At 53.0% G+C, this 23,833-nt stretch overlaps 1 protein-coding gene across 9 annotated transcripts; it reads left to right on the top strand.

The window, feature by feature from the left end:
• Window positions 1–2,049: 2,049 nt before the first annotated feature.
• Window positions 2,050–23,462, top strand: PGF (placental growth factor). Of its 9 annotated transcripts, none has more exons than XM_081140512.1 (8): window positions 2,067–2,214; window positions 2,354–2,496; window positions 3,719–3,761; window positions 8,013–8,209; window positions 9,021–9,097; window positions 11,138–11,167; window positions 11,274–11,336; window positions 14,853–17,933. In XM_081140512.1, the coding sequence occupies exons 2-7, from the start codon at window positions 2,422–2,424 to the stop codon at window positions 11,329–11,331; spliced, it is 480 nt and encodes a 159-aa protein (XP_080996638.1). In that variant the 5' UTR covers window positions 2,067–2,214; window positions 2,354–2,421; the 3' UTR covers window positions 11,332–11,336; window positions 14,853–17,933. The 9 variants fall into 9 exon arrangements, with proteins under 9 accessions (XP_080996637.1, XP_080996644.1, XP_080996638.1 ...); XM_081140510.1 differs by adding an exon at window positions 21,971–22,002 and having other exon boundaries at window positions 2,080–2,496; window positions 14,853–14,886; XM_081140511.1 differs by having other exon boundaries at window positions 2,050–2,496.
• Window positions 23,463–23,833: the final 371 nt, after the last annotated feature.

Here is a 23,833-nt window from a genome sequence, read left to right as displayed (position 1 = left end):
CCCACTCCAGAGTGTAAAAGAGAGAGTTGTGGTGTCCCCAGACACCTATACCTCACCTCCCATGAACGTAAATTTCCAGGGAACCTCCACACTACATGCTCAGCAGCTGGGGCAGTGCCTGGAGCATAGTAGGGCAGAAGCAATACGTGTCGATTGAAAAAAATGAATGAATCAGTACAAACCCACAAATATACAAATATACATAGCCTTATACAAATGCAGTTATAGGCAAATGTGCCCTATAAATAAATGTTCAAAATACTCAGTTATAGACAAGCAGATACAATAGATACTTCAATACACATACTCATGCACAATACACACCTGTGTCCCTATACACAAATTCAAATCCAAAATAAAGAGACATATGAACACATACATGTGCATGCACAGATATTATGGGCACACATATATGATCCAGATATGCACAAATGAACATCTACTCACCTCCATACACACACACAGTGATTCCCAGACACCCTCCACCTGACCCCAGGCCCAGGAAGGAGTGTCTGCTCCATGAGCCCTAGCACGTTGGAGCTTGTCAGAAAGTTCTTTACAGCCCCCGCTTAGCTGACTGGTAACTGGCCCCTGGCTTCTGGACCTCAGGGCTTGGGGTTGGCCAGGCAGGGAGGCAGCATCTCTGGGGGCCCCTCGTGGGTGGGCAGGCAGGCAACGGACGCAGAGGTCACTGGGGTGAGAGCTGGGGCTGCCCTTGCCTTTTTGCTTCTAGCTGGAATGTGAGCTCTAGGGGCCCGCCTCCCAGGCCTCCTTTCTCTCCCACAGCCACCCACCAGCCCCAGGCCTGGGCCAACCAAAGACCCCAAATCCTGCCAGGTTCTTGCAGTCAGGGAGCTGTGCACAGAGGGTGGTGGCGGTGATGAACGTTTAAGGACCATGGGAAGACACACATAAATGCACAGGAGATACACAGTCACACACAGAAATTGGTGCAAACACTCACACAACGGAGCAAGACACACAAAGACACAGGAAGACATGCAAATTCACAATCCACTGAAATGCACATTCAGACACGCTTCCAAACACACCTAGAGATGTAGCAGACACATACACACACAATCACAAAAGCAGCCAGACATAGCAAGAGAGCAGATCCACACATAAGTGACATTGTACATACAGAAGACACACGCAGACAGACTACACAGAGACTCATGATCCTCACAGTCACACCTAAGGGCTCACACACATGCACAGACACACGCAGGCACAAACACATGAAGACCCCTGTCTGCCGACCCTGCGGAGTTGGAGCATCTCCTGCTGCTGGGACCAGGAGGAAAGGCGGCACCAGGCCACTCTCCAGTTTGCCCGGGGTGGGCTCCTAGGGAGGGCCTGCGAGGACGCTTCCCACAAGAGCCATCGGTGCCCTGCCCTCTGAGTGCTTGGCCGGGAGGAGGTGCATGGGGCAGGGAGCCAGTTCTGGAGTCCGGTGGCTGGGTTTTGTCTCTGTCAGTAACACACACGCATGCTTTTCGAGTGCATACGTATGTACTATATACATGCAGGGGCACTCTTGGAACCTCAGTTTCTTCATCCTTAAAATGGGGTTAATAATCCTTTCACCCCTGAGAATTGTGGGCATGGCATGAGGTGGCACCGTGAAGGGCCAGACCAAATTGCTGCCTTCCTAGTGGTCTGGGGCCGCAGCTTCTGCAGAGGCCCCTGAAGTCTTGCGCCTTGATCGCAGACGTCAGGCTCCACAGCTGGGTGCCCCCGCCCCAGGTGGCCAGCCTGGAAGCGCGGGCGGCGAGCTGTGAGCCCCATTCCGGGGCGGCCCGGGGTCCTGGCGCCCAGGGCACCAGGCTCCGGGCGGCCCCGGCGTAAGTGCGGGCTGGGCGCGGGCGGAGGCGAGGGTCCGCGCGCTGAGCGCCCCTTCCACGCGCCGCGGGACGAGCGCGCCCCGACCCGCGCCGCCCCCGCCGCCAGCCGGCGGGGCTCCGGGCTGCGCCGCTCCCCCGGCGCCTCGTCCGCGGTGGGCGGGGCGGGCCTGGCGCCCCGCCCCCTTCACCGCTCCCGAAACCCGGTCGCAGGCAGGCTCCAGTCCCATAAGAGCTGCTGTCTGAGCAGGACGCCGCGTCCTCGCGGGCCGCCGGGAGGAGACCCGGGGTCGCGCTGGGAGCCCGACGGACCTTCCTCTGGGACGCGCCTGCCTCTCGCCGCCTCGCCCGGCCGGGCTCTTCGCAGCAGGTTCTCCAGCCACAGACTTACCTGAGGGCTCCTGAATCCCCAGGGCTTCCAGAGGATGCCCGGGCCACTAGTGGGGACCTCGGGGCAGTAGTGAGGGGGGCATCCAGCCCCCCACTCAGCTCCTCTCCTCCTGTGCCAGGGACTCCCCCAGGGGGATGAGCACGGCGGTTTTCTGTTGGAGCCCCCTGGCTTGGGACGTCTGAGAAGATGCGCGCCATGAGGCTGTTCACTTGCTTCCTGCAGCTCCTGGCTGGGCTGGCGCTGCCTGCTGTGTGCCCCCAGGTAAGACCCACCCCCACATCCCAGCCTGGCTCCGCTGATCTCCCCAGCCCCAGCACTCAAAGCAGGGGGCTCAGAAATCACAGACGCACTCCCAGGAGCTGCACCTCCAAGGATGTCCATACATTTCCCAGGAGTCCCTCAGGACCACGTTGTCTGGGAGGAGACCTCAGGCTGGGCTGTCCCAGACTTCAGCTCTGGGGTCTGTCTTGGTGGGGGCAGGGAAGCCACAGGGAAGGGAGGGAGGTTTCCTGTCTGGCCCCTGGAGCCACAGTGGCTTTGCTAAAAGCATCTCTCCACTAATCCCAGGCTGGTCCCTGGCCTTGTGGTCAGGGTCGAGGCCTGTGACCAGGCAGGCGCCCCCAGGACCTCTGACCCGGTCTAGTGGCGGGGAAAGCCAGCAGAAGAGGCCATTGGTAGTGAGGCTGGGCCATGCCCTCATCAGCCCACCCCCCTAGGCTTAGCCCAGGGCTCCAGGGTGGGCTAGGGGCAAGACAAGCGGTCTTGCTGTGCCATCCCTCCCTGGTGGGCAGCCGGAGGTCCCGAGCGCAGGGCCTGGGGAAGTGAGCAGGGCTCTTTTCCCAGGAGCCGGGGGAGTCTGGCCAGGAGCCAGCTTGGGCAGTGAAATCCTGACAAAGCCAATGAGCTGCCTTCCCACTGCGCTGTCCCACTGCCCTGGGAGTCCCCTGCCCCAGCCCAGGAGTGGGTGGGCTAGACAGACCCCTGGGGCAGAAAAGCCCCACCAGCCACCCGCTTGCCTGCTGCAGGGCTGGCCAGAGGTGTAACGTTACCGGCAGCACCAGCTCATGGCGCCACCCGCTTCAGCCCCTCTGCTCCCACCAGCTGATCACCTCTCCCAGGCTCTGGCACCCAGCCAAAGCAGGCTGCATAGGGCCTAGCAGGGTGGCCTGGGGGCTGGGTAGGAGGAAGACCCCTAAGGATTATAAGATCTTTGGGACACAGAAAGCAAAGTGCTCCCAAAGCCTCTAGACTCCTACCCTTTCCAAATGAGGAAACTGAGGCCAGAGTGAGGCCTGGGACCCACCCAAGGTCCAGTGAGGTTTTAGTTGGACCTGGAAAGAAACAGCTCTGAGACAGGGCAGAGAGTGTGTGCAGTGGGTGGAAAGGAGCTCAGATGGCTCTCTGTGCTCTTGCCAATACCCTCGGCCCCAGAGCACAGAGGCCCATGGTGGTCCCTCTTATTTCTGCACCTTTCTGTCCACAGCAATTGGCTTTGTCTGCTGGGAACAACTCGTCAGGGACGAAAGGTAAGCAAGGTGGGTTGGTGTGTGTGCTCACCAAGCCCTCTCCTTTCAAGCCTCTGCAGAGGGTGGGGAGGGACTGGCATGAAGGGTGGGTGCAGGATGATATTAAGTTGGGAAAAGTCTGCAAGCTTGCTGATGCCCTGGCTGACAAAGTTGGCAGGGCTTGAGAAACGCCCCATTGTGACCCAGAGGCCTAGAGAAGTGTATTCCTGGGCCAGGGTCACCCAGAGAGCAGGACTGGGTCTTGTTGGTTCAGAGCCCCTTCCCAGCATGATGTCAGGGGGCCCATGAGGTCTTGGAGGGCAGCGTGGGCAGTGAGTGCCAGGGCCTAGACTGGTGGTCTGGGAGCTGGGTGCAGTGGGAAAGCAATCAAGAGAATCAGGAGGGGAGAATGGACCTTCCCAGCAGCCAGCCCTTCCCAGCAGCCAGGCCTTTTCATTGATTACAAACAGACAGAACATGAGTCGCGCCCTCCCTGGCCCCTCCACTCTCCACCCTGGGTTGCATCAAACAGGAATCTTCAAAAGGCTAGACGGTTGCCAAAGAGACATACGTGCAGAAGGCAGGATGCTCATGCCAGGCCCCCTGCCTTGCTCCTCCCTCTCTGACTCTCCAAGACGAGCAGTGAGGCCACACACCATTTCTGAGGCTTCCCCCAGCTCTGTCGAAGAGGGAGTGTGTAGGGACATTGCACACTCGCATGCATGATAGCCAGTTCGAGCTGGGAACACCCTCTTTCTGCTGGCCTGCCTGTGTGGTAGTCAGCTTCTCCTGGGCCTGGCCATGTTCTCATGCCTGAACCCCAGGTCCTTGGGCACTGAGAAGGTAGCAGCTCTTGACTTCATTGATCCTCTCCCTCTCCCCTTGCTGTGCCCTCTGAGACTGGCACAATACTATACGGAGATTCAGGGAGGGACCCATCACCACCTCCACCCATGTCCTCTGATGCTTTTAGTGTATTTCAGGCAACAGCTACTGAAGCAGTCTGAGCCTCAGTTTCCTCATCTGTAAGTGGGAGCAATAGACTGCATGATATCTAAGGTTTTTTTCTAAGATTGTAGAATTCTCTGGTTCCATGGGGGGACAGAGGAGTATATATCTTTCAGGGACCAGGGTGAGGAGGCTCATAGTGTCAATTCATTAGGGCAGCTAACCTGCCATCCTAATCAATCGGGGACCTGTATTATGGCCAGGGGAAGCCCCATGAGCTTTGGACCCCAGTTATCAAAATCTGAAAATGCCATCCCTTCCTGCTAACCCTGGACAAGAGACAGCATGGCCTGTACTTTGCAGCCGTGGATGTTGATTTTTACTGCTACTACCGTGGTAATAGTATCGGGCATTTACTATAACTCTGTGCTGGCCACAGGCTGTGAACTAGGAAGGCATTTGTATTCCCCAGATTTTATAGATGAAGAACCTGAGGCTCACAGAAGCCCTTGGAGTTGCCTGAAGCCTTGAACACTCCTCAGTATCCCCAGCTCATGGCTGAGCAGGCATGAGCAGAATGTCCCTGCGGCAGGCTGGCTATGTGCCCCACCAGCGACTATGGAGAGGACACCTGCAGGGCTTGGGCTGGTGGCCAGCAGTTCTGTTCAGCCCTGTGGCCTCCTGGCGGCCTCCCCAGGAGCTGCTCTCAGGATTAAACATCGCCCTTCATGGGTCTCCTCTGTCCTGGGTGGTAGGCAGCTGGAACAGAATAGGAGGCTCGCCCATAAGGGCTCTCGAGAGCTGAGGGCCCACTCGTGGCCCTGGGAGCAGCCTTTGTGGGACAGCTTAGCCCTGGCCTGGCCCTTGACTGGGCCACAGCCTCCCACTCCTCTCACCCCGACCCCTGCCTCTGGAACAGGTCTGGGGCCAGAGGAAGCGCTCTCAGGAGCAGCTGAGCAGAGCGCTTTGCCGAGGGCCTTGGCCCACATCTGGGAGTGGTCACCGCTTGCTGAACTGGCCCCTTTACCCACCCGGGACGCTTTGTTTCTCCCACTCACCCAGACTGCAGCCTCCAGAGATGAACTACCCTTTTCCTGGTGGCTGCCAGGTAAACCAGGCCCAGCTCACCCCCTTCTCAGCCTTCCCCCAACACAACCCAGCCTTGTGGTCCAGAAAGTGGCGGATTTCAGGGCCTGGAGCCTGGGCCTGTTGATGCAGCCTGTGTGGTGGGTGTGGGGGTGAGGAAAGGAAATCCCTTCTTTTGCCGCCAAGGCTCAGCTGGCTCTGCTTAACCTGGCTGTGGCCCCAACAGCCCAGCTGGATGGGAGTCTGTTTGCAGACTGGTAGGGGGCTGGGTTACCCCTTCTCTGCTGCTGTTCTATGGCACTTCGTCAGCTGGCTATTCTCTGCTATTATTTATGTTTTCCAAGGTGGAGATTAAACGTTCAGAGTTACATAGTGCTCATGGAGATTTTAGACTAAACACGCATTCGTGGAGTTATGATAGGGAGGTGCCCCTCTGACCTTGCACTGCAAAGGCCGGCTTCCCTGGGGCTTTAGGGCTACTTATGGGGAGAGGGGCTTGTTTCCCACTTGGGGGTCCAGGGAGAGTGTCCCAGTGGCCTGGAGAGGTAGGATCAGGGGAGGCACTGGTCTTCCTCTTGTCCCTAGGCCCAGCCCTAGTGCCCCCTAAGCAGACAAAGCAGAATGGAGCAGCAGACACCCAGATAAGTGTGGTTTATGGCCTCTGTGACCTCCTCGGCCAGCTCCACGTGGACATACCACCTCTTGGGTATTTTCCACCAGCTTGCAGCCTTTCCCCAGGGCCTCTGCTGGGGCTGAAGTTTATTTTTACTCTGAGATTACCCCAAGACTCATGTCCTCATAGGCTCAGTGGAATGGACTTTGGCCCCTTCTGCCTCTTAGAAAGGGCCATGGAAGGAGGTGAGCCATGGTAGGAGAACCAATGCTCTAGGGCAGAGGCTTCAGGGCCCCCAGGTGACCCAGCTCCCATGTCTTCTCCTACCAGCTGAGGACAACCATCATGTGTGGAGCAGGATGACCCAGGGCCAGAGATGTTTCTCTGCCCGTGGCCTCAAGGCTGGACTGGGTAGTGTGCCCAGAATCACAGACCGTCTGTCAGAGCTGGGAGAGACCTTAGCAACTATCTATTCCTAACCTGCTTCTTTTTCCCCAGCCCAGGAAACTGATATACCCAGAAAGGTTAAGTGACCTCCCCAAGGTCACAGAGTCAGTGTAGGGCCAGGACTAGAAGCCAGGTCTCCTGCTCTGGCTACTCATTTCCTGTGAGCCTCTATTTGGGGCCAGGCCCCAGGTCTTCCTCTGAAGGAGCAGCATCTTTTGAGTCCAGATTGGCCCCCCAAAAGCTCCCACTCATGAGCACCAGGACATCGTGAGGGTTGGGGATGTCCCTGATAGTCTTCAGTGAACTATCATCTAATCAGTCATTATTTAGCCTGTGTTTACTGGGTGCTTGGGGCCCTGTCCTCACAGAGCCTCAGTTTGGTTGTAAAGGAGATAGGAGCCACCAGTGGCTGAGATAAGGCCAGTCCTTGGGGCCTAGTTATGCTCAAAGGAGGAGCATCTGTTCATTCTAGAAAAGTTGGAGAAAAATTTAGAGAGGAGGCAGGAAGGCGGGCCTTGAGAAATGGGTAGTAGGCTTGATTTGGTTAGAAATGAGAAGTGAGGGAGGGACATAGCCCAAAGGTGGGAATTATAGTGATGTAGTCCGGTTTGGTTCAAGGGCTGGTCCCATAAAATAAGGAGTGGGGATGGGGCACGCTGCTGGCTGCAGTCTTGGCTGCCTGGCAGAGGAGCTTGCCCAGAATGGGGCAGGAAATAAGGACTGGGGCGAAGGCTAACCCTCCCTGTGGGAGTCTGCAAGCCAGTCTCGCAGAACATACAGAACTGTGTTCTGCAAAGTCCCCAGGACCGAGGAAGCACCAGGTCAGGCCTGAGAAAGACCCAGCGGGCCTGGGGAGCTGCCAGGGCACGCTCCTCGAAACTCCAAGGGCACTAAGGCAGGTGTGGGTGCCTCAGTTGAGAATATAGCAGAGAGCTCAGGACACTGAGGAATTCCATTCCTCTGGGACTTCCACCTGGCAGATGAGCTCAGGGTCCAGCAGTCTAACCAGAGGGATCACATCAGTTCAGAGCAGAGGGAGCTCAGATAGGCTGAGGGCTTCCTGCAGGAGGAGGTGTGGGCTAAACCTAGAAGGCTCTGCAAGGTCTAAGGAGCCAGGACAGGGGCATCAAGAAGCAGGGCCCTCCTGACCTGACCCAGCTGACTGTGCCCCCCTGTAGTGATGCCCTTCCAGGAAGTATGGGGCCGCAGCTACTGCCGGACCATGGAGAAGCTGGTGGACATCTTGTCGGAGTACCCTGATGAGATGCAGTACATATTCAGCCCATCCTGTGTCCCCCTGCTGCGCTGCACTGGCTGCTGTGGTGATGATGGCCTGCGCTGTATGCCAGTGGAGATGGCCAATGTCACCATGCAGGTAGGAAGGGTCTCCTCCGCACGTCCCGCCTGCCCCATTATACACACCCTACTCAGAGGTCCACAGCACCTGCCCACCTGGAGAAGGAAGGAGGGCAGGCCAAGGTGACAGGACTGCCACTGACTCCCAGGCCTGTGCTCTACCACCCAGCACAGTGCCCCTCCTTTTCAAGCCCGCATCCCAACTTTGAGCCCGCTCACCTCCTCCCTTATCAGCCATCCAGGGCTCTAGCTCAGCCCTACTCCAGGACCCAGGATATCTGATTGAGGATGGAAAAGATTTGCATCTGCTCAGACTTAAGAAGTCCCTGTTTATACCTGGAGCATTTGGTGCCCTGAGCCTTGCGCGCACACGGGCGCACACATACGCACACAGTGGTTTGTGGAGCACTTGCTGAGTAATGTCAAGCACTGTGCTAGGCATTTCATAAATGCTACCTTAACATTTGGTCCTTCAAGGCAAGTGTTTCTCCTGTTTCGGAACTAAGGAGCTTGAGGTTCAGAGATGTTATTTCCCTTGCTGAGCAGGTGGAAGAGCCAAGATTTCAACATATGTCTCTCTGACTCTAGAGAATAGATCCCCTTCCTACATTGTTGCTATGCTGGTGGCCGTGGGTGGAGAGGGACAGGGGCCTCCCTCAGATCCACATGCCGGTGGGAGGACTGTTTGCCCCCTACTCAAAGCAGAATGAGGGCACGTAGTCCAAAGGGTGGGGGGAAACATGGAACCTTGTCCTTCCTACAAGTGGAAAGAGTGTTGGAAACCCACAGCCACCTCCCCAATCCAGGCATCCAACCTTTCTGTCCCACAGATCCTGAGGATTGACATTCGGAATCAGACCTCCTACTTAGAAATGACATTCTCTCAGCACAAGCGCTGCAGATGCAGGTAGGTCCTCAGGGAGTGGCAGGGACAGGCCCCATGCACTTGGCAGCCTTAGCCACGTGGTTGCCCATCCCTGCTGCAAGCTACTCTTCCTTCTCGGCTAAGGGAGACCAGGGAAATCAGGGATCAGAGGCAGCTGCATTTTGTCCCCCCCATCAGCCAGTTTTTGCCTGAGGAGGTGGTTCCAGTAGTTGGAAAACAGCTGCTGAGAAGCCACGGTGGTGAAGGAAGCCTGGGTCCCTCCCAGACTTGCAGGGGCGCAGGGCACACCATGTTCCTCCCTGAGATGGGAGGCAGCTGCCACAGCCCTGGAAGAGACACTGAAGCAAGGACTCTTCAAGCCTGGGCTTAGTTCTGGGCCAGGCTGGTGCCTGTGGAAGGGGACAGTTGGGCAGAGGAGCACAGAGAAGGACAAGCTATGGCAGGAGGAAAGGGGCAGAAGGAAGAAGGCATTGGGGTTTCTGTAAAATCGTACGCCCACCCAGCAGAGCCTCTGACCAGCTTGTTCCCAGGACACTGTGAACATTAGTTAGCAGGAGGAGCAACAGCTGAGGTGCTGTCCCCATGCTCTGGGTTGTGGATGGAGGCACCAGAGAAGAGACCCTGAGCCCTATTCTGGGCAGGAAGCAGGGGGACCACCACCATTGATTCTGCCCCTTCTGTGTGCCTAGCCCCACACCAGGCACTTGAATGTGTTTTCTCATTCAAGTTCAAATGTCCTCATTCTCATTCAGTGAGAATTAATTGAGCACCTACTACTGTATGCCAGGCACTGTCCTACATGCTTGAGATGGACAAGGTCCCCGCTCTCCTAACAACCCTGAGAGGTAGCTACTATCATCAGCCCCATTTTATGGATGAGGAAACTGAGGCTTGGTGTGGTTACCTGATTTGCCACAGCTTATGAGTGAACCCAGCCGGTCCAACCCCTAAGCCTACCCTGTGTCATGCTACCCCTCGTGGCCACCCTCCAGAGACCCAGCACTGCCCTGGGCTTGGCTCTGCTTAGTGTCCAGGGCTCTGGCCACCCCCCTTGGACCTGAGCCCAGGCTCTAGGCCCCCTTCACTATACCACTGTCAGGGACTCTGTCTCAATCCATTTTCTCCCATTCCTCCCAGCCAGGTTTAGCCGAACTACAGTAGTTCTGTAATGACCCCTCCCAGGCACAGTGCTAGACAGTGACCTTTCACATTCTACATCACCTTTGCCCTCACAGCCACTCTGTTGGGACAGGCAGGAACTGAGGCTCCACGAGTGTCTCTGACTTGCCCAAGATGGCAGAGACATGACCAAGCAGTCCAAGAGGCCCTGGTACCCTGCCCTGGCTCCCCAGGGAGACAGCCAGCCCAGGGCAACGTTCCCTGGCCCTGCTGCCCCACACCTCCACCCCTGTTCCCAGGGAAGACTGAGGCCCTGTCTGCTTCCAACAGGCTGACCAAAAGGACACCTTTCTCCTCTCCTCTGGGCCAGCAGCCACAGCTCCAGAAGCAGAACCAGGACATGCCTGGTGACTATGGGGCTGTGCATATATCCCCTCACTGCACCCCTCACCCACTCCTCCCGCTGTTGCCTGCAGCATCACACATCCTCAGAGCGGAGGTGGCAGTTGTGTCCTGACAGGCAGCCTTAGCTGGCAGCAACCATCCTCCACTCTGTGGCCTCATTCACTGTCCTTGAGGAAACTCAGTGCACCCTGGAGCGAAGGGCAGGAACAAGAGAAGTAAACAGAGAAGGCAGGAAAGAACAGGCTTACAAATCCCCAGACTTGATGCCAAGAGGCTAAGCACAGAAGGTTATGGAAAGGGGCCCCAAAGGGAAATTTGTATTGCTCTTGGTGGGGTCACCAGAGTCTGGAGTGGGAACCGAAGCCCAGGGGCCTCTGGCCATCTCTTCCTCACTAGCTCCATGCTACCCCCTAGTGGCTTCAGCGCCAACTGCAAGATCAGGATGAATATCTGAGGGGAGGTGTGTGGGTGGCAGGGAGCCCCCAGTGTCTCTCTCCTGATTCTCCCCTGCTCCTCTCTGTCTGTCTGTCTCCCCAGGCCCCTGCAGGATATAATGAAGCCAGAAAGGTAAGTGGCCTGGCTGGAGCTCCAGACTATTCTCAGGCCTGCCAGCCCCTGTCCTAGCATGAGAACCCCCCAGCCACTCTGTCCTGACGCTTTTGGCTTATTGCAGGAGGAGACCCAAGGGCAGTGGGAAGAGGAAGAAAGAGAAGCAGAGACTCAAAGACTGACACCTGTGAGTGTGCTGGGGGGCGGTCCAGGGATGACAAGGAGGCTGAGCCAGCAGGGAGCCCCCACCAGCAGGCGTCAGTGCTGGGGAAGGAGGAAAGCGAGGCCAAGAGCAGGCTTGGGGACCAGAACAGGGAGCTGCATTTCTAGAGATTCTAGGGCCCAGGAAGCATCAGGGGGCCTTGGTTCTTGTCCTGACTTAGCCCAAGTCTCTGTGTGGCCTGAGCAAGTCACCTCTCTGAGCCTAGTTTTTCTCTCTGTGTAAAATGAGGAGCCAGGGCCCCACTAAGCATTTAGTCATTCTAGAAACACTTACCAAGCACTTAACTGTCTGTCAGGTATACCGGTAAATGAGCCAACAAGATTCTTGCTCTTAAGTGCTTACCTTCTAGTGATGAAAAGTCCAATAGCTGAAAATGTACCCAGGGCTACTGCCTAGAGGCCTTGGGGAAGGAGCAAGAGCCCACTGGCTCCCACGCCCCTATTTCTACCCCCAGGGGGTCTGGGGGTCCACCCACTTCCTATTTCCCTCTCAATGTTACCTGTCCATCTTGGCTTCATACCTGGAGGCCCAGGTTGGAGTCCAGGCCTGATTTAGCTGGGAGAGGATTAGAGAAGGGACAATCCAAATCTGTGAGAGTCAATAGTAAAAATAAAATATTTCACATCTACAGTAACTCAGTCACACCACGGGTTCCTTTTAGTTCCAAGGCTCCAGGAAATCACTTAGGGCCGTGGGACTGGAGCTGACCCAACTCTTACCCCATGGGTGCTCCCCTCCGTGAACAGAGACTTCCACCCCACTCTGTGAAGACAGGGATTGTAGGGAAGTTGGCCCCCGAAGGCACGTGGCCCTCATTTCTCCCCTGGGCCCAAGCAGCGGCTGGGGAAGGAGCTGGCAGTGTCGTCCACGCGGGGCTCCCCGCCGCCAGGCAGGCCCACACAGAAAGCGTCCTGTTGCTCCATCTGCCAGGGCAGCAGTCTTCAAACATCTCATTTGGGAATCTCCTGAAAGAATTTTAAAAACACGTGCTCCCTTGCTCATTTTTACATTAACATTTAACTTTTCCATCAAAATTATAAATGGTTGTAAAGATATCATTTCTGGCATGTTATAAATATTAATGTTTTAATATAAAGCCACTAGATAACTCTTGAGATGTATCTTATGGGATAAGGTGTTTTAATTTAACAACATCATGCACTTTAAAAAGAAATGAACAACAGCAACAAAGCCTCAATATGCACCCCCTTTAATAGCAGTTGCATATTTGCAGCGCTGCTTTTTCCTTGAACTTATATTCCCATTTCACCTCCCCCACAGAATTTTAGCCTAATGTAATTTTTTTAATGTTCAAGTCTTTTCTATATCACCTTGTCATGTGTACCTGCTACAATGGTATATAAGTTTGAATTAGTTTAAATTTCTTGTAAACATAAACTTTAAATTTTCTCCTGGAATGAATTATCACAATAATTATTAGTCATACCAATTGATCAAAAGAGCACAAATACATCATATTTTAATAAGTGTTAAACATAAAAGTACAGTCAATCCCCGGGCGGTGTGACCCAATAGGTTGGGCATCTTCCTGTGCCCTGACAGGCTGCTGATTCAATTCCTGGTCAGGACACATGCCCAGGTTACAGCCTCGATCATCCACACGGGGCCTGCAGGAGGCAGCCAATTGATGTTTCGCTCTCCCTTCAATGTTTCTCTCTCTCCCTCTCCCTTCCTCTCTCTCTAAAAATCAACTTTTAAAAATCTTTAAAAAAAAAATACAATCAGTCTAATTAAGGATGCATCTCAATGAGATGGATGTGGCTACTTCTTTCAATTAATGAACCCGCTAATGAATGTTACCTCATGCCAGACTGAGACAGGATTCAGTATTAATTGCATTTCTGTTCACCATTTTTTATAGATGAAAAGGTTGAGAAATCACGCTCACATAAATAAGTAAATGGGACTAGATGCCACTTAATTACTTGAACTTGTCAACATAAGAACCATCCAAACCTGTAGAGAATTTTTAAAAGTTTATTTGCGCCAAACTGACAATTGCCGGGAAGCAAAATCTCATCGGATTGAGAAAATGCTCCGGAGACTGGCGGTTCTGTAGCTTATTTTATACATTAGAATCGAAGGAGACAAAAGAAGGGTTACATGAAATTCATTGGTGCTATGTAGGTTAGGGAGGCGGAAGAAAGCAAAGCTGGGAAATCTCTAGGAATGGATAAAATAAAATGGATAAATATATACTTCTTTTACAATGGAGGGCACAGGACGGTTAATAAGTAACATTTACAGCACATAGAGATGGTATATGGGGAACCAGATAACCATGAGGGGCTCTGTGCTCTCCTGCTCTGGTGGGAGGTTGTGCTCTGAGAGTTTGGAAAGGAGATTACTCTCACATTTCAAAGGTATGTTATCTTAGCTGCAAAAAGACATTAGGCGCACTGAGGAAATGATTGGCCTCTGTCAAGGAAGCTACAGGCCTAGGACGTGACCACCCACCTTGGCTCACTTTTAGTTAGGAAGTTTTATGTTCAGACCATCTGTGTGGTTATTCTTGGTCTCTGAGTTTACTGGGCCAGCAAGGCGGCCCCCTTGAGCTCGTGAGATTTAGAATGCGGCCCCTTTTTCATCCACAAACTCCTCCCAAGATATTTGCCAAAGACCTCAAGGTAATCTGCTAACAAAAATTACTTCTCACGACGTGTTAGCTGACGATTCGGTTGAGTTGTTAATTCTGTTGAAAGAAAAGACTTCAAACTATCCGACTCACAAAAGGCTTGGTCATCCAGTCATTTGCCATATTTCCTTTTTCAACACCTACAGTCAGTATCTCAAGTTGTTCTTTGTTCAGTGTCCCTGGATATATTTGCCTTGGGACAAAGTATTGTCACAGCCTTGGAATGGGCAGGATGCTCCCAGGTAGAAAGGTAACTGAACTCTCAGGATGGCAGGGAAGCAGACCTCTCAGGCAGGCAGTTTTCAGGTGGAGAACTGAAAATGGATTCTTTTAAAACTATCAGCACTCATATACATCTTGGACAATTTTCTTGTACATCCAGGGGCACCTGTACCCTCATTTGAAGACTGCTGTCCTAAAGTAATCAGTGGTGTTAGTGTATGGGGCCCGACTGGGTTCATGCCACTGACTAGCTGTCTGACTTTGGGCAAGTTTCTTAACCTCTCTGAGCCTCAGCTTTCTCATCTGCAAAAGGATGATATTAACAGTGCCGTCCTCATGACGGGTGGAGAGCTTGCTCTGGCCGCCGTGGCCCGGCTAAGTGGGAAGGTAAATGAGAGAGTGCGTAGCACAGGGCCGGGTGCCTGGGTCCATGCTTGGCGCAGGGTAGCTCCTAGCTTCTCTTTGGCCTCGGTGCAAGCAGAGATCCAGGCATGCTGCAATCTCCCCGTGCTCCCTGTCCCAGCTTCCCCCCTGGGTCTGTCCCCCCTCCCGTAGGAGGGACCCACCCCCCACCGTGTACTGATACCGCTTTCTGTGTTTAGCCTCTGGCAGGTGCGGTGATACTTCTCCCCCAAGGTAACCGGCCCCACGGAGGAGAGAGACCCCATACCCGGCTCCTGTATTTATTATCGTCACACTCTCAGTTACCTCTTTGCTGGCACTTGCCCTCTATTTATTAGCCAATTGTATCCCTGCTGAATGACTCGCTCCCTCCAAGACGAGGGGCAGAGAGGGACAGGACCCTCAGGAATTCAGTGCCTTAAGCAGAACGTGAGAGAAAGAAGGCAGCCACGGCCCAGCTCATGTGTGCGTCAGCTTGGAAAGAAGCAAGACGTGACTTTGTGAGGGGCAAGCCAGGCCCCAGAGGCCCCGGGGTCTCCCAGGGGCTGGAGAGAGAAGAAGAGGAGAGGGGGAACCCACTGCCTGTCCCTGGGCCTTGGGCTCTTCATGGACCAGCAGCCCTTGCTTTGGGAGCTCCTGGCCGGGATGGGGTGGAAGGCGTGCTCTGGCTGGACCAGCAGCCCTTGCTTTGGGAGCTCCTGGCCAGGATGGGTGGAGGGCTTGCTCTGGCCGCCATGGCCCCAGCTGAGTGGGAAGGCAGGCAGGGGGTGAGGGCCCTGTGGCCTCCTCCTCTTCCTGGCAGCGGCTCTGCACCCTGGAGAGCAGAACATTCAGCTCCTGAGAACAGCCGTTGCCTGGGGCCTTTGCCACTCCTAGTCCCCTCCGGTATCTCCTCCCATCATGCCACTGCTTGTACTGGGACATTGTTCCTTATGGCCAAGGAAGGCGTCACCATTCTGCCCCTCTCAGGGACACGGGCAACGAGTGGGCCCCAGGCTGGACATGGAGCACACTGCCCCGCATGGCTGTCTGACTGCCAAGGCAGATTCTCTTGAATAAAGTTATTCTAGTCTGGAAACAGCTTCTCCAGGGGATTGTGTCTGCTGGAGCAGTGAACAGCAGCAGAAATGGAAGGATAGCAAAAGGGATCATGGGCCACAAGGGTTGGCTCCAGCCTCTCCTGCAGCTTCCTAGGGTGTCTTCCCCTCAGCTGTTTTAGGCAAAAACCCTGAAGTCCACTCTTTCTATAATGAGGGGTTCCCAAGATATAGTGTTGGCCCCAAAGTTGGAGGAGTCTGGCCCCAGTGTTCCCTGAACACCATCAAATTCAAGAGCACAGTACCCTTCCCCTCCCCTCAAGGCCACCCCATAGCCAGCCCAGTGCCTGGCCCTCTGGACCCTGAGTGAATGGGGGCTCCCAGGCTCTTCAGGTCCTGGCCCCCATCTCCAGCCTGCTCAGGCTGCTGAGTGCAGAGTTCTGCAGATTCTGCCCGATTTCCTTTCCCTTTTGCCTCCCATCATCCTCTGCCTTCCTCCTGAAGGCCTTGGCATGAAATGAGAAAAAATGCTTTTTAAAATGTTTTCAGTCCAAACCACATACTATCAGACTCCCATCTACCTCTAGTTTAAATGGATGTGTCTGTATGTGTAGAAGTCTCTCCCGTCATGTATATGGTTTTACTGTTCTATGTATTGTGGGAAGGGGAGTTCCCCATTTATTGCAGGCTGCTCAGGACAAACCCACAGGGACCCAGGGGCAGGCTTGCCTTGGGCTTTGGAGGGAAGCCATGGACCGTTCAGTGGGGTGGGGTGGGTTGGCCCTGCTAAAGCAGCTGCCCTTGGCTGTAGGTTCACTGAGGCCTGGGCCCCCTGGAGGACGCTCTGGTCAGAATGTGCTCTGGCTGGTGATCACAGGGTGGGTGTGGGCCAGCCCCAGGGCACATGCTTTGCAGAACTGCACTTTCTCCCTTGCATCTCCCCTCTTGGGCTGCAGCCATTCTGAGCCATTGCCTTTGGTGGACTAAGAGCTGAAAATAGCACCCCTTCTCCTCTGCCAGACCCTGTCTTGGCCCCAGGGACCCCAGCTCAGTCCCTATAGCATCTCCAAGGCTCTCAGCTTCCCAGATCACCCACATGGAGGTCAGTCTTCCTACCCAGGCCATGGACCTCTATAGAGAACTAGCCAGAGACCAGGGGAGCTCTTGGAGGCCAGAAGCAGTGGGAATGAGGAGGAAAGGACCTGACGGGTCCCTTTGGCCATATTGCAGTCCTCCAGATCAGTTAGTCCCTAAAGGGCCCTTTTCACTTGCCCATTATTTATTTGTGGAGGACCACCTGTGTACCTGACACTGTCCTAGGCACCAAGGATCCAGTGGGGAATAAGGGACGCAAGGATCTGCTCTCACAGATCCTGGATTTGAGTGGAGAGAGACCATACCATGTGTTACAGGATATTGGGTGGGCTTTACTGTTGCTCAATCTGGTGACTGGACCCATAACTAAGGAAAAAAAGTGTCTTGAGTACCCCACACTCTAAAACAAAGAAGAAACCATTGGGGATGGACATATCTGCCTACAGGATCTATTAGGAGATGGCTGAGGTAATTCTGCTAGGCCCAAACATCACCCAGCACCCCTTGAGCACCCTCCACAAGCAAAGACCAGGAAGGAGGAAGGGGAGGGAGGGGAGGTTGCTGGAGACCTGGGTTGCTGGTCCCTCCCCCTCTTCTCTGTGGAGCTGGATTTGCCCATGTGCTATCTGAATGGGAACTAGAGGAGTGGAGAACTGAAGAGTGACAGGGGACAGAGAAAGGGGACACCTTGGGGCATCCAGCAGGAGTTTCTCATGAGTCAGGGGGACATGGTGAAAAGTGAATGGCTATGGGCATCCTTGTCCTTGTTTTCCCAAAAGGGAGGCCTGCAGACGAAGAGACCCCACAGGCTACAGGCTGTGGGTGTAGAGTTGGGGCAATTGCTGAGTGGGGAGTATCAGACATAGAGCTGGAAAGGAAACACCTCAAGGAACAGTGCTCTGGGGTATCCCTGTGGTGCACAACAAGAGAGTTGGCACCTGTTATGCTAGGCACAGTCTTGGCCAGAGAAGAAATGGCCACAGCTAAGGGGGACTTTCCCCCAATTTCTCCTTCCTGACCCTGTGTGAAAGAGAGAGAGGGACTTAGGGACAGACCGTGCCCCTCCCAGCTCCCTTGAGCCAAATCCAGGCTCTGTCTTTGGAAGAAAGAGGTGTTATACTTACATTGGATGGACCAGCCTAGATGGGGCTGGACCTTTAATAAATTAAAGTGACAGGAACATTAGAAGATCTGCCCAAAATGCTATTAAGAGACAAGAAAGGGAGAATCAACATAGTTCGTTTAGAAGCAATGATGAGAGAAAAGAAACTGGTTGGTTTGTACTTTCACTGTTTGCTCAAAAAGCAAGTTAAACATGTAAACGAAGAAATTAATAAGAAAATGAAACATCATTGCCAAAATGTGGTTCTGGCACATTAGATATGACCTTGGCTTCTATCACATTTCTCCCCCAAGAAGGAAGCTCTCTGTTCCCTCTCTGAATCTGAGTTGACCTGGGTCTGCTTTGATCAGTAGAGTATAGCAGAAGAGACCCTATAATAGTTCCAAGTCCTTTCAAGAGAACTGGAAGCTTCTGCCTTGGTCTCTTGGAACCCTGAGCTGCCATGTGAGAGGTTCAGCTATCATGAGGTCACCATGTTGGAAGGAAGCCCAAGCTAGCCATATAGAGGTGTGTGGGGGAGAGAGAGAGGCTCAGCCAACCTCTCATTGTTCCAGGCTCCCAGCCTTTACAATCATCCCAGCAGAAGCCCCATGGAGCAGAGACAAGCTGTGCCCTGTTTGATTTCCTAACCCGTAGAATCATGATATATATTAATAACAAATTGTTATGCAGCAATAGGGGCTGAATGGAAAATAAGGAAAGGTGGTGAGATAGTACCCTAGACCCTAGGGAGAAGGTACCCTAGACCAGGAGGTCATGGAAGGCCTCTCTGTGGAGGTGACATTTATGGTGAAGTTTGAAGGACAGGAAGGAGTTCACTCCAAAACAAAGGACAAGAGCACTCTAAACAGAAGACACCACTGATGCAGACGCCTTCGAAGGGATCCCGGTGCGGCTGGGGCATGATAGGCAAAGGAGGAAGGGACACGAGATATGACAGATGTTAGAGGTGGGCAGGCACCAGATCATGAAGGGATTTGCAGGGTTAGGAGTTTGAATTTTGTTATAATGTGAAGGGAGACCACTGGAGGGTTTCAAGCTGGGGAATGAAATTATATTACATATATTTTTGGAAGATCTCTCTGCCTTCTGTGTGGAGAATGGATCCTAGGGGCGCAAGAGTAGAGGAACAAATACCACTTACAAGACTGCAGCAGCCTGGCCGGGCGTGGCTCAGCGGTTGAGCGTCCACCTGGGATCCAGATCACCATCTGATTCCCGGTCGGGGCACATGCCCGGGTTGTGGGCTCGATCCCCAGTCAGGGCGTGCAGGAGGCAGCCGATCAATGACGACTCATCATTGATGTTTCTATCTCTCTCCCCCCCTTCCTCTCTCTGAAATCAATAAAAATATTTTTTTTTTTAAAGGAAAAGACTGCAGCAGATCCAGGCAAGCAATTATAATGGCTTGGTTTAGGAAGAAGTATTGGAGAGTAGAGAGTTTGATCTTAATGTCCCATGTGGGCTGGTTACCCTGATCATTCACTCATTCTTTTTTTTTTTTTTAAAAACATACCTTTATTGATCTCAGAGAGAGGAAAGGAGGGGGAGAGAGAGAGAGAGAGAGAGAGAAACATCAATGATGAGAGCTGCCTAGCCCGCAATCCGGGCATGTGCCCTGACTGGGAATTGAACCCCGATCATCTGGATCCTAGGTCGATGCTCAACCGCTGAGCCACGCCCGGCCGGGCCTTTTATTTTTTCATTCTCACCCTAAGATGGAAGACATTTTTTCCATTGCTTTTTCAGAGAGAGTGGGAGAGAGAGAGGGAGAGAGAGAAACATCAATGTGAGAGAGACACATCGAGTGGTTGCCTCCCACTCATGCCCCAACAGACCAAGCTTGCAACCTTGGTACATGCCCTTGGCTGGAATCGAACCCAGGACCCTTTGGTCTGTGGGATGGCACTCTAACCACTGAGCCAAACCAGCTAGGGCTCCATTGATTTTTAGAGACACTGGAAGGGAGGGGCGAGGGGAAGAGACAGAGAGAGAAACATGGGTGTGACAGAGACACATCAATTGGTTGCCTCCTGCATGCACCCTGACAGGGGCACAGGGATCAGACCTGCAACCCAGGTACATGCCCTTGACTGGGAATCAAACCCTTCGGTGCGCTGAGCCACACCAGCCAGGGCCATTCATTCATTCTTGAGCATTTCTTTTAGTCTCCTAAGAGCAAGCCATTTGTAGTAGATACATGTTTGAGGGGGCAAAATATATTAGCATGTGAAAGTCTTCCCAGTTTCCCACTAAAGAAAATCGCATTCTGCAAGAAATTAGAATAGGAGAGAGGTCTTAGCTGAAGAAGCTAAGTTGATTTACCTAAGAACTAAGAGAGAGAAGGCAAGCTGGAAACGGAAAAGAAAAGACCTCAAGCCTCCATCTAGAGAAAGAGCTTGGGGTTTTGTTGATTTAAAAGCTTCTGATGATTTAAGACAATTTGTGGAGTGAAGGGAGGGTTTGGAAAGGTGCTGCTATACTTCCCTCACGTGGAAGTTCCTAATGTTCTCTGAGAGATATTCACTCAATAAGGCAGAGACCCAGCCCAAGGGAACGCCTGGATTAGTTAGGCTTTTGCAGAGAGAGATAAGAAGACATTGTCTCTGATCTTACAGTTAGTCTAAGGAATCCGATATGCACAGGTGATTACGGAAGAAGGAATGAAGGCCACATAGCTTAAGCAAATGCAGGTGAAGTGCTACTAAAGAAATTGGACATATCTGAGGTGACTTACACTGGGGAAAATCAGGGCATTTGAGTCAGTGGCATTTGAGCTGTGACTCAAGGAATTAGGCAAGATTGGGTGTGGGGAGATGGGTGGAGAAGGCGTTCTAGGAGCAGGCAACCTGTTAACAAAGACCGAGAGATGGAAGATCCACAGCTAAACAAGGATTTTCCAAGGGTTCCGTTTTGATGCTTTAATGTGTGTGAAGCAGACGAGGGATAGACAAGGCTGGGAGGTAGGCTGGGCCCTGATGCCATCCTAGGTTGTTAGGGCTTTGCTAGGCAGTGGGAGGCACTGACATTTTTTAGGCAGGAAAATATTTTAAGCAGGAGAGTGACATGATCTTGGGATTCAAGGCTGAAAGTAGATTTACAAATAATCCATTTCTATCTCATTTTACCATTGAAGAAGTTGAGGCCCAGGCTTGTCCAAAACCATGAAAGTTTAGTGAGCCAGAGTTTTAAAATTTACCAGTAAGTGACTGAATTGGAATTGAACCTAGATTTGCCTCCAAATCGACCCCTCACCACATCATCTCCCCCTAAGGATGGAGAGCGGAGCAGAAGGGAAGGGGAGGACTGTGTCCGCTCCAAGCCCGAGAAGCAGGCCAGACATCTGGAGGTGGGTGGACAGAATAGGCCCCTCCACAAACTCTGGTGGGAAATCAAGGCTCCAGACAGGGCGGTAACAGAGGCTTGGTGTGAAAAGGTGGCTGTCTGTCAGCACCAGAGCCCACCAGCTATTTTCCTAGAGAAGGCAGACCCTTCCCTTTCCTGGGGGAAGCCTGGAGTGCTCTCCCTGCCCCTGACATTGGCTGTGACTGAGGCCCATGAGGCCCAGCCCCTGCCAGCTGTCTGGGGGCCCCACCTCACAGGCCATGGGGCTCCAGGCCGAAAAGATGGTGTGTTTCCAGTCCCTGAAGTAAATTTGTTGCCATGGAACCACCAGGCAGGACAGTCCGAGAGGAGGTTGAGGGATTCTTCACAAAGTTGGGCTAAGTCCCCGTTTTCTCTTGCTGACAGGGTGTCACCTGGGTGACGGGGAAAGTCCTGCTGCCAGACCGCCCTTTCATTGAGGCATTCTGGAGACTCAGCCCCTGTCCTCAGCTGGACTCAGAGTAGGAGAGACCCTCCTTCCATGATCTAAGTCTTCCCCTCTTCCCTCTCTCTCCTCGAAGGCCCCTGCCCCCACAGGCCCCAGCAGTCAGCAGGACCACCCACGAGTCACCGTGTGGGCCGCACCTAACGGGAGCCTCTGCTCACAGCCGGCCCACAGCGGTGGCTGTTTACACTGTAATGGTGATATCTTTCTCCTTGGGCTCTTTATCCCCTTCAGAGCTGTCTCTGCCACAGTCCCCTTCGGAAGCCCTTGAAGCCTTCTCACTTGCCAGATAAGCTGGGAGAAAGTACTAAGAGGGTGAGAAATCTACCCAAGGAATTTCAGCCCCTCGGGGTCAGGGGGCTGACAGCTGGCCCCAGCTGCTGCACAGCCTGGCAGAAGCTGAGGCCTCCAAGGCTCTGATTCGCTTGCCCACCCAGGACCAGCTCTGTGGGGTCATGATGCCGGAGGGAAGGCTCAGTCAGAACCTGGGGGCCACCCTGGTGCTGCCCCCCCAAATCAGCTGGAAATACAACTTCTCACCAGACATAGTGGGGCCCGGAGGGAGCAGGACTCTCCTCTCATAACAAAGTCCTGAGCCCAGATCTAGGAGATGCTGGGTGCCCTCGGGTCCTTCTTTAGAAATCAGCCCTGACCAAGCAAGACCAGCTCCAGCAGCAAGGGCTCCACGTGGGCTGTTCCATCGAGAACTTTCATCTTCGTGTATGTATAGACTTCCCTGCCATCCCCGCCCCTCTGCCTGAGAACAAAACGTTCCCATCCTCTCAGGAAAAGACTCAGTGTTATATGGCTATAACAGCAAGCCACTCTTAGAGCCAGTTATAAACCTGGTTCACATGACCACTCATTTCAGTAACCCTGCTCCTGAAACCGTGTGCTCGATCAGTAACTACTCACCTCCTGAAAATAACCAGTCAGCAACAGCCTCACTCAGTTGACCACGCTTCTAGGTCAACCAGCTCCTGAGTACTCGGAAAGGTGACTCGGCCTGAACTCCACGCTTCCCAAAGCCTGTGTGAGACTCTCCCTGCCTTGTTCAGACACTGCCCTGCAAGTACAGCTCTCTCTTGCTTAAGCAAGCAGTAAACTCAGCCTCTTGTTTCAGATGTTGAGTGGCTACACCTTCCTTTATTACTTCTTCCCCCAAATCTTTCTTATAATGTATCACAAATTCTTCCAAAATCCAGAGAACAAACAATATACTTTTTTCAGCTTTGGTAAAAAGTTGACCTATGCTGAAGCCAGAAACCCCTTCCTTCTTACCCCTCTGCCCTCCCCCAACATCCCAGCTCCATCCTGGACCCACGTGAAGCATCCATGAGACAAATAAAACTCTCTTTCGATAAAGCGAATCCCTTCCCTTGGCACAGCTTTTATGATGCTGCGTTACGTCAAGACTCCCTCCTCCCAACACCAGGCATGAGGACAGGGAGAATGGAAGAGCTGAGGGAGACACACTGCCACATATACGTCCCTTTTGATACAAAAATGAGACCGTAATATATTCATTATTTTATAACTTTCCTTTTAAATTTAATGTATTGTAGACATTTCCCCCATGATGTTAGATATCCTTCTACAATGGGACTTTTTAAGTACTGAATTGCATTGCCTTATTTGGCTATCCCATAATTTGATGAATTGATCTATTGTTGGATATTTATGTTCTCTTTTTTGTTGCTGTTATAATAAACAATGCTATGAGGAACATCCTTGTGGGTATGTCTTTGTGTGTAGAAGTCTCTCCCATCATAAAAATAACAACAGCAGCAAAAATCAAACCAATCCCTCGATTGCACATGCTCCCTCCGGTGCCTCCCTAGGTTGCTCTTGGGCATTTGAGAGTTTACACTGTCTCCTTCTTGGCATTTCCATTCACTACCACAACACAGCCCTGAAAAAGCGATTCCAGGGATTTCCATGGTACCAATCAGCCTTTTGTCGTTCTTAGAATTAAACTTCCAGTCCTTTCCTCAACCTGGAAGCTTCCATGAGGTCTGACCTCTGCCCACCTCTCCAGCCTCATCACATGCCTATTTCTCTAAGGTTGAACACACTTGTCTTTTCTTAGTTCCTGAA

This window comes from Miniopterus schreibersii (genome assembly GCF_964146895.1).
Source record: "Miniopterus schreibersii genome assembly, chromosome: 1".
Taxonomy (NCBI): Eukaryota; Metazoa; Chordata; class Mammalia; order Chiroptera; family Miniopteridae; genus Miniopterus; species Miniopterus schreibersii.
This window is presented reverse-complemented; position numbering and strand designations above follow the sequence as displayed.

Bases quoted from the DNA above. Each gene is read 5' to 3' on its own strand.
- PGF (XM_081140510.1), top strand. From the start codon at position 2,422: ATGCGCGCCATGAGGCTGTTCACTTGCTTCCTGCAGCTCCTGGCTGGG. The intron at 3,762-8,012 runs GTAAGCAAGGTG...GCCCCCCTGTAG, and splicing joins CAACTCGTCAGGGACGAAAG to TGATGCCCTTCCAGGAAGTA. The intron at 11,168-11,273 runs GTAAGTGGCCTG...GGCTTATTGCAG, and splicing joins GATATAATGAAGCCAGAAAG to GAGGAGACCCAAGGGCAGTG.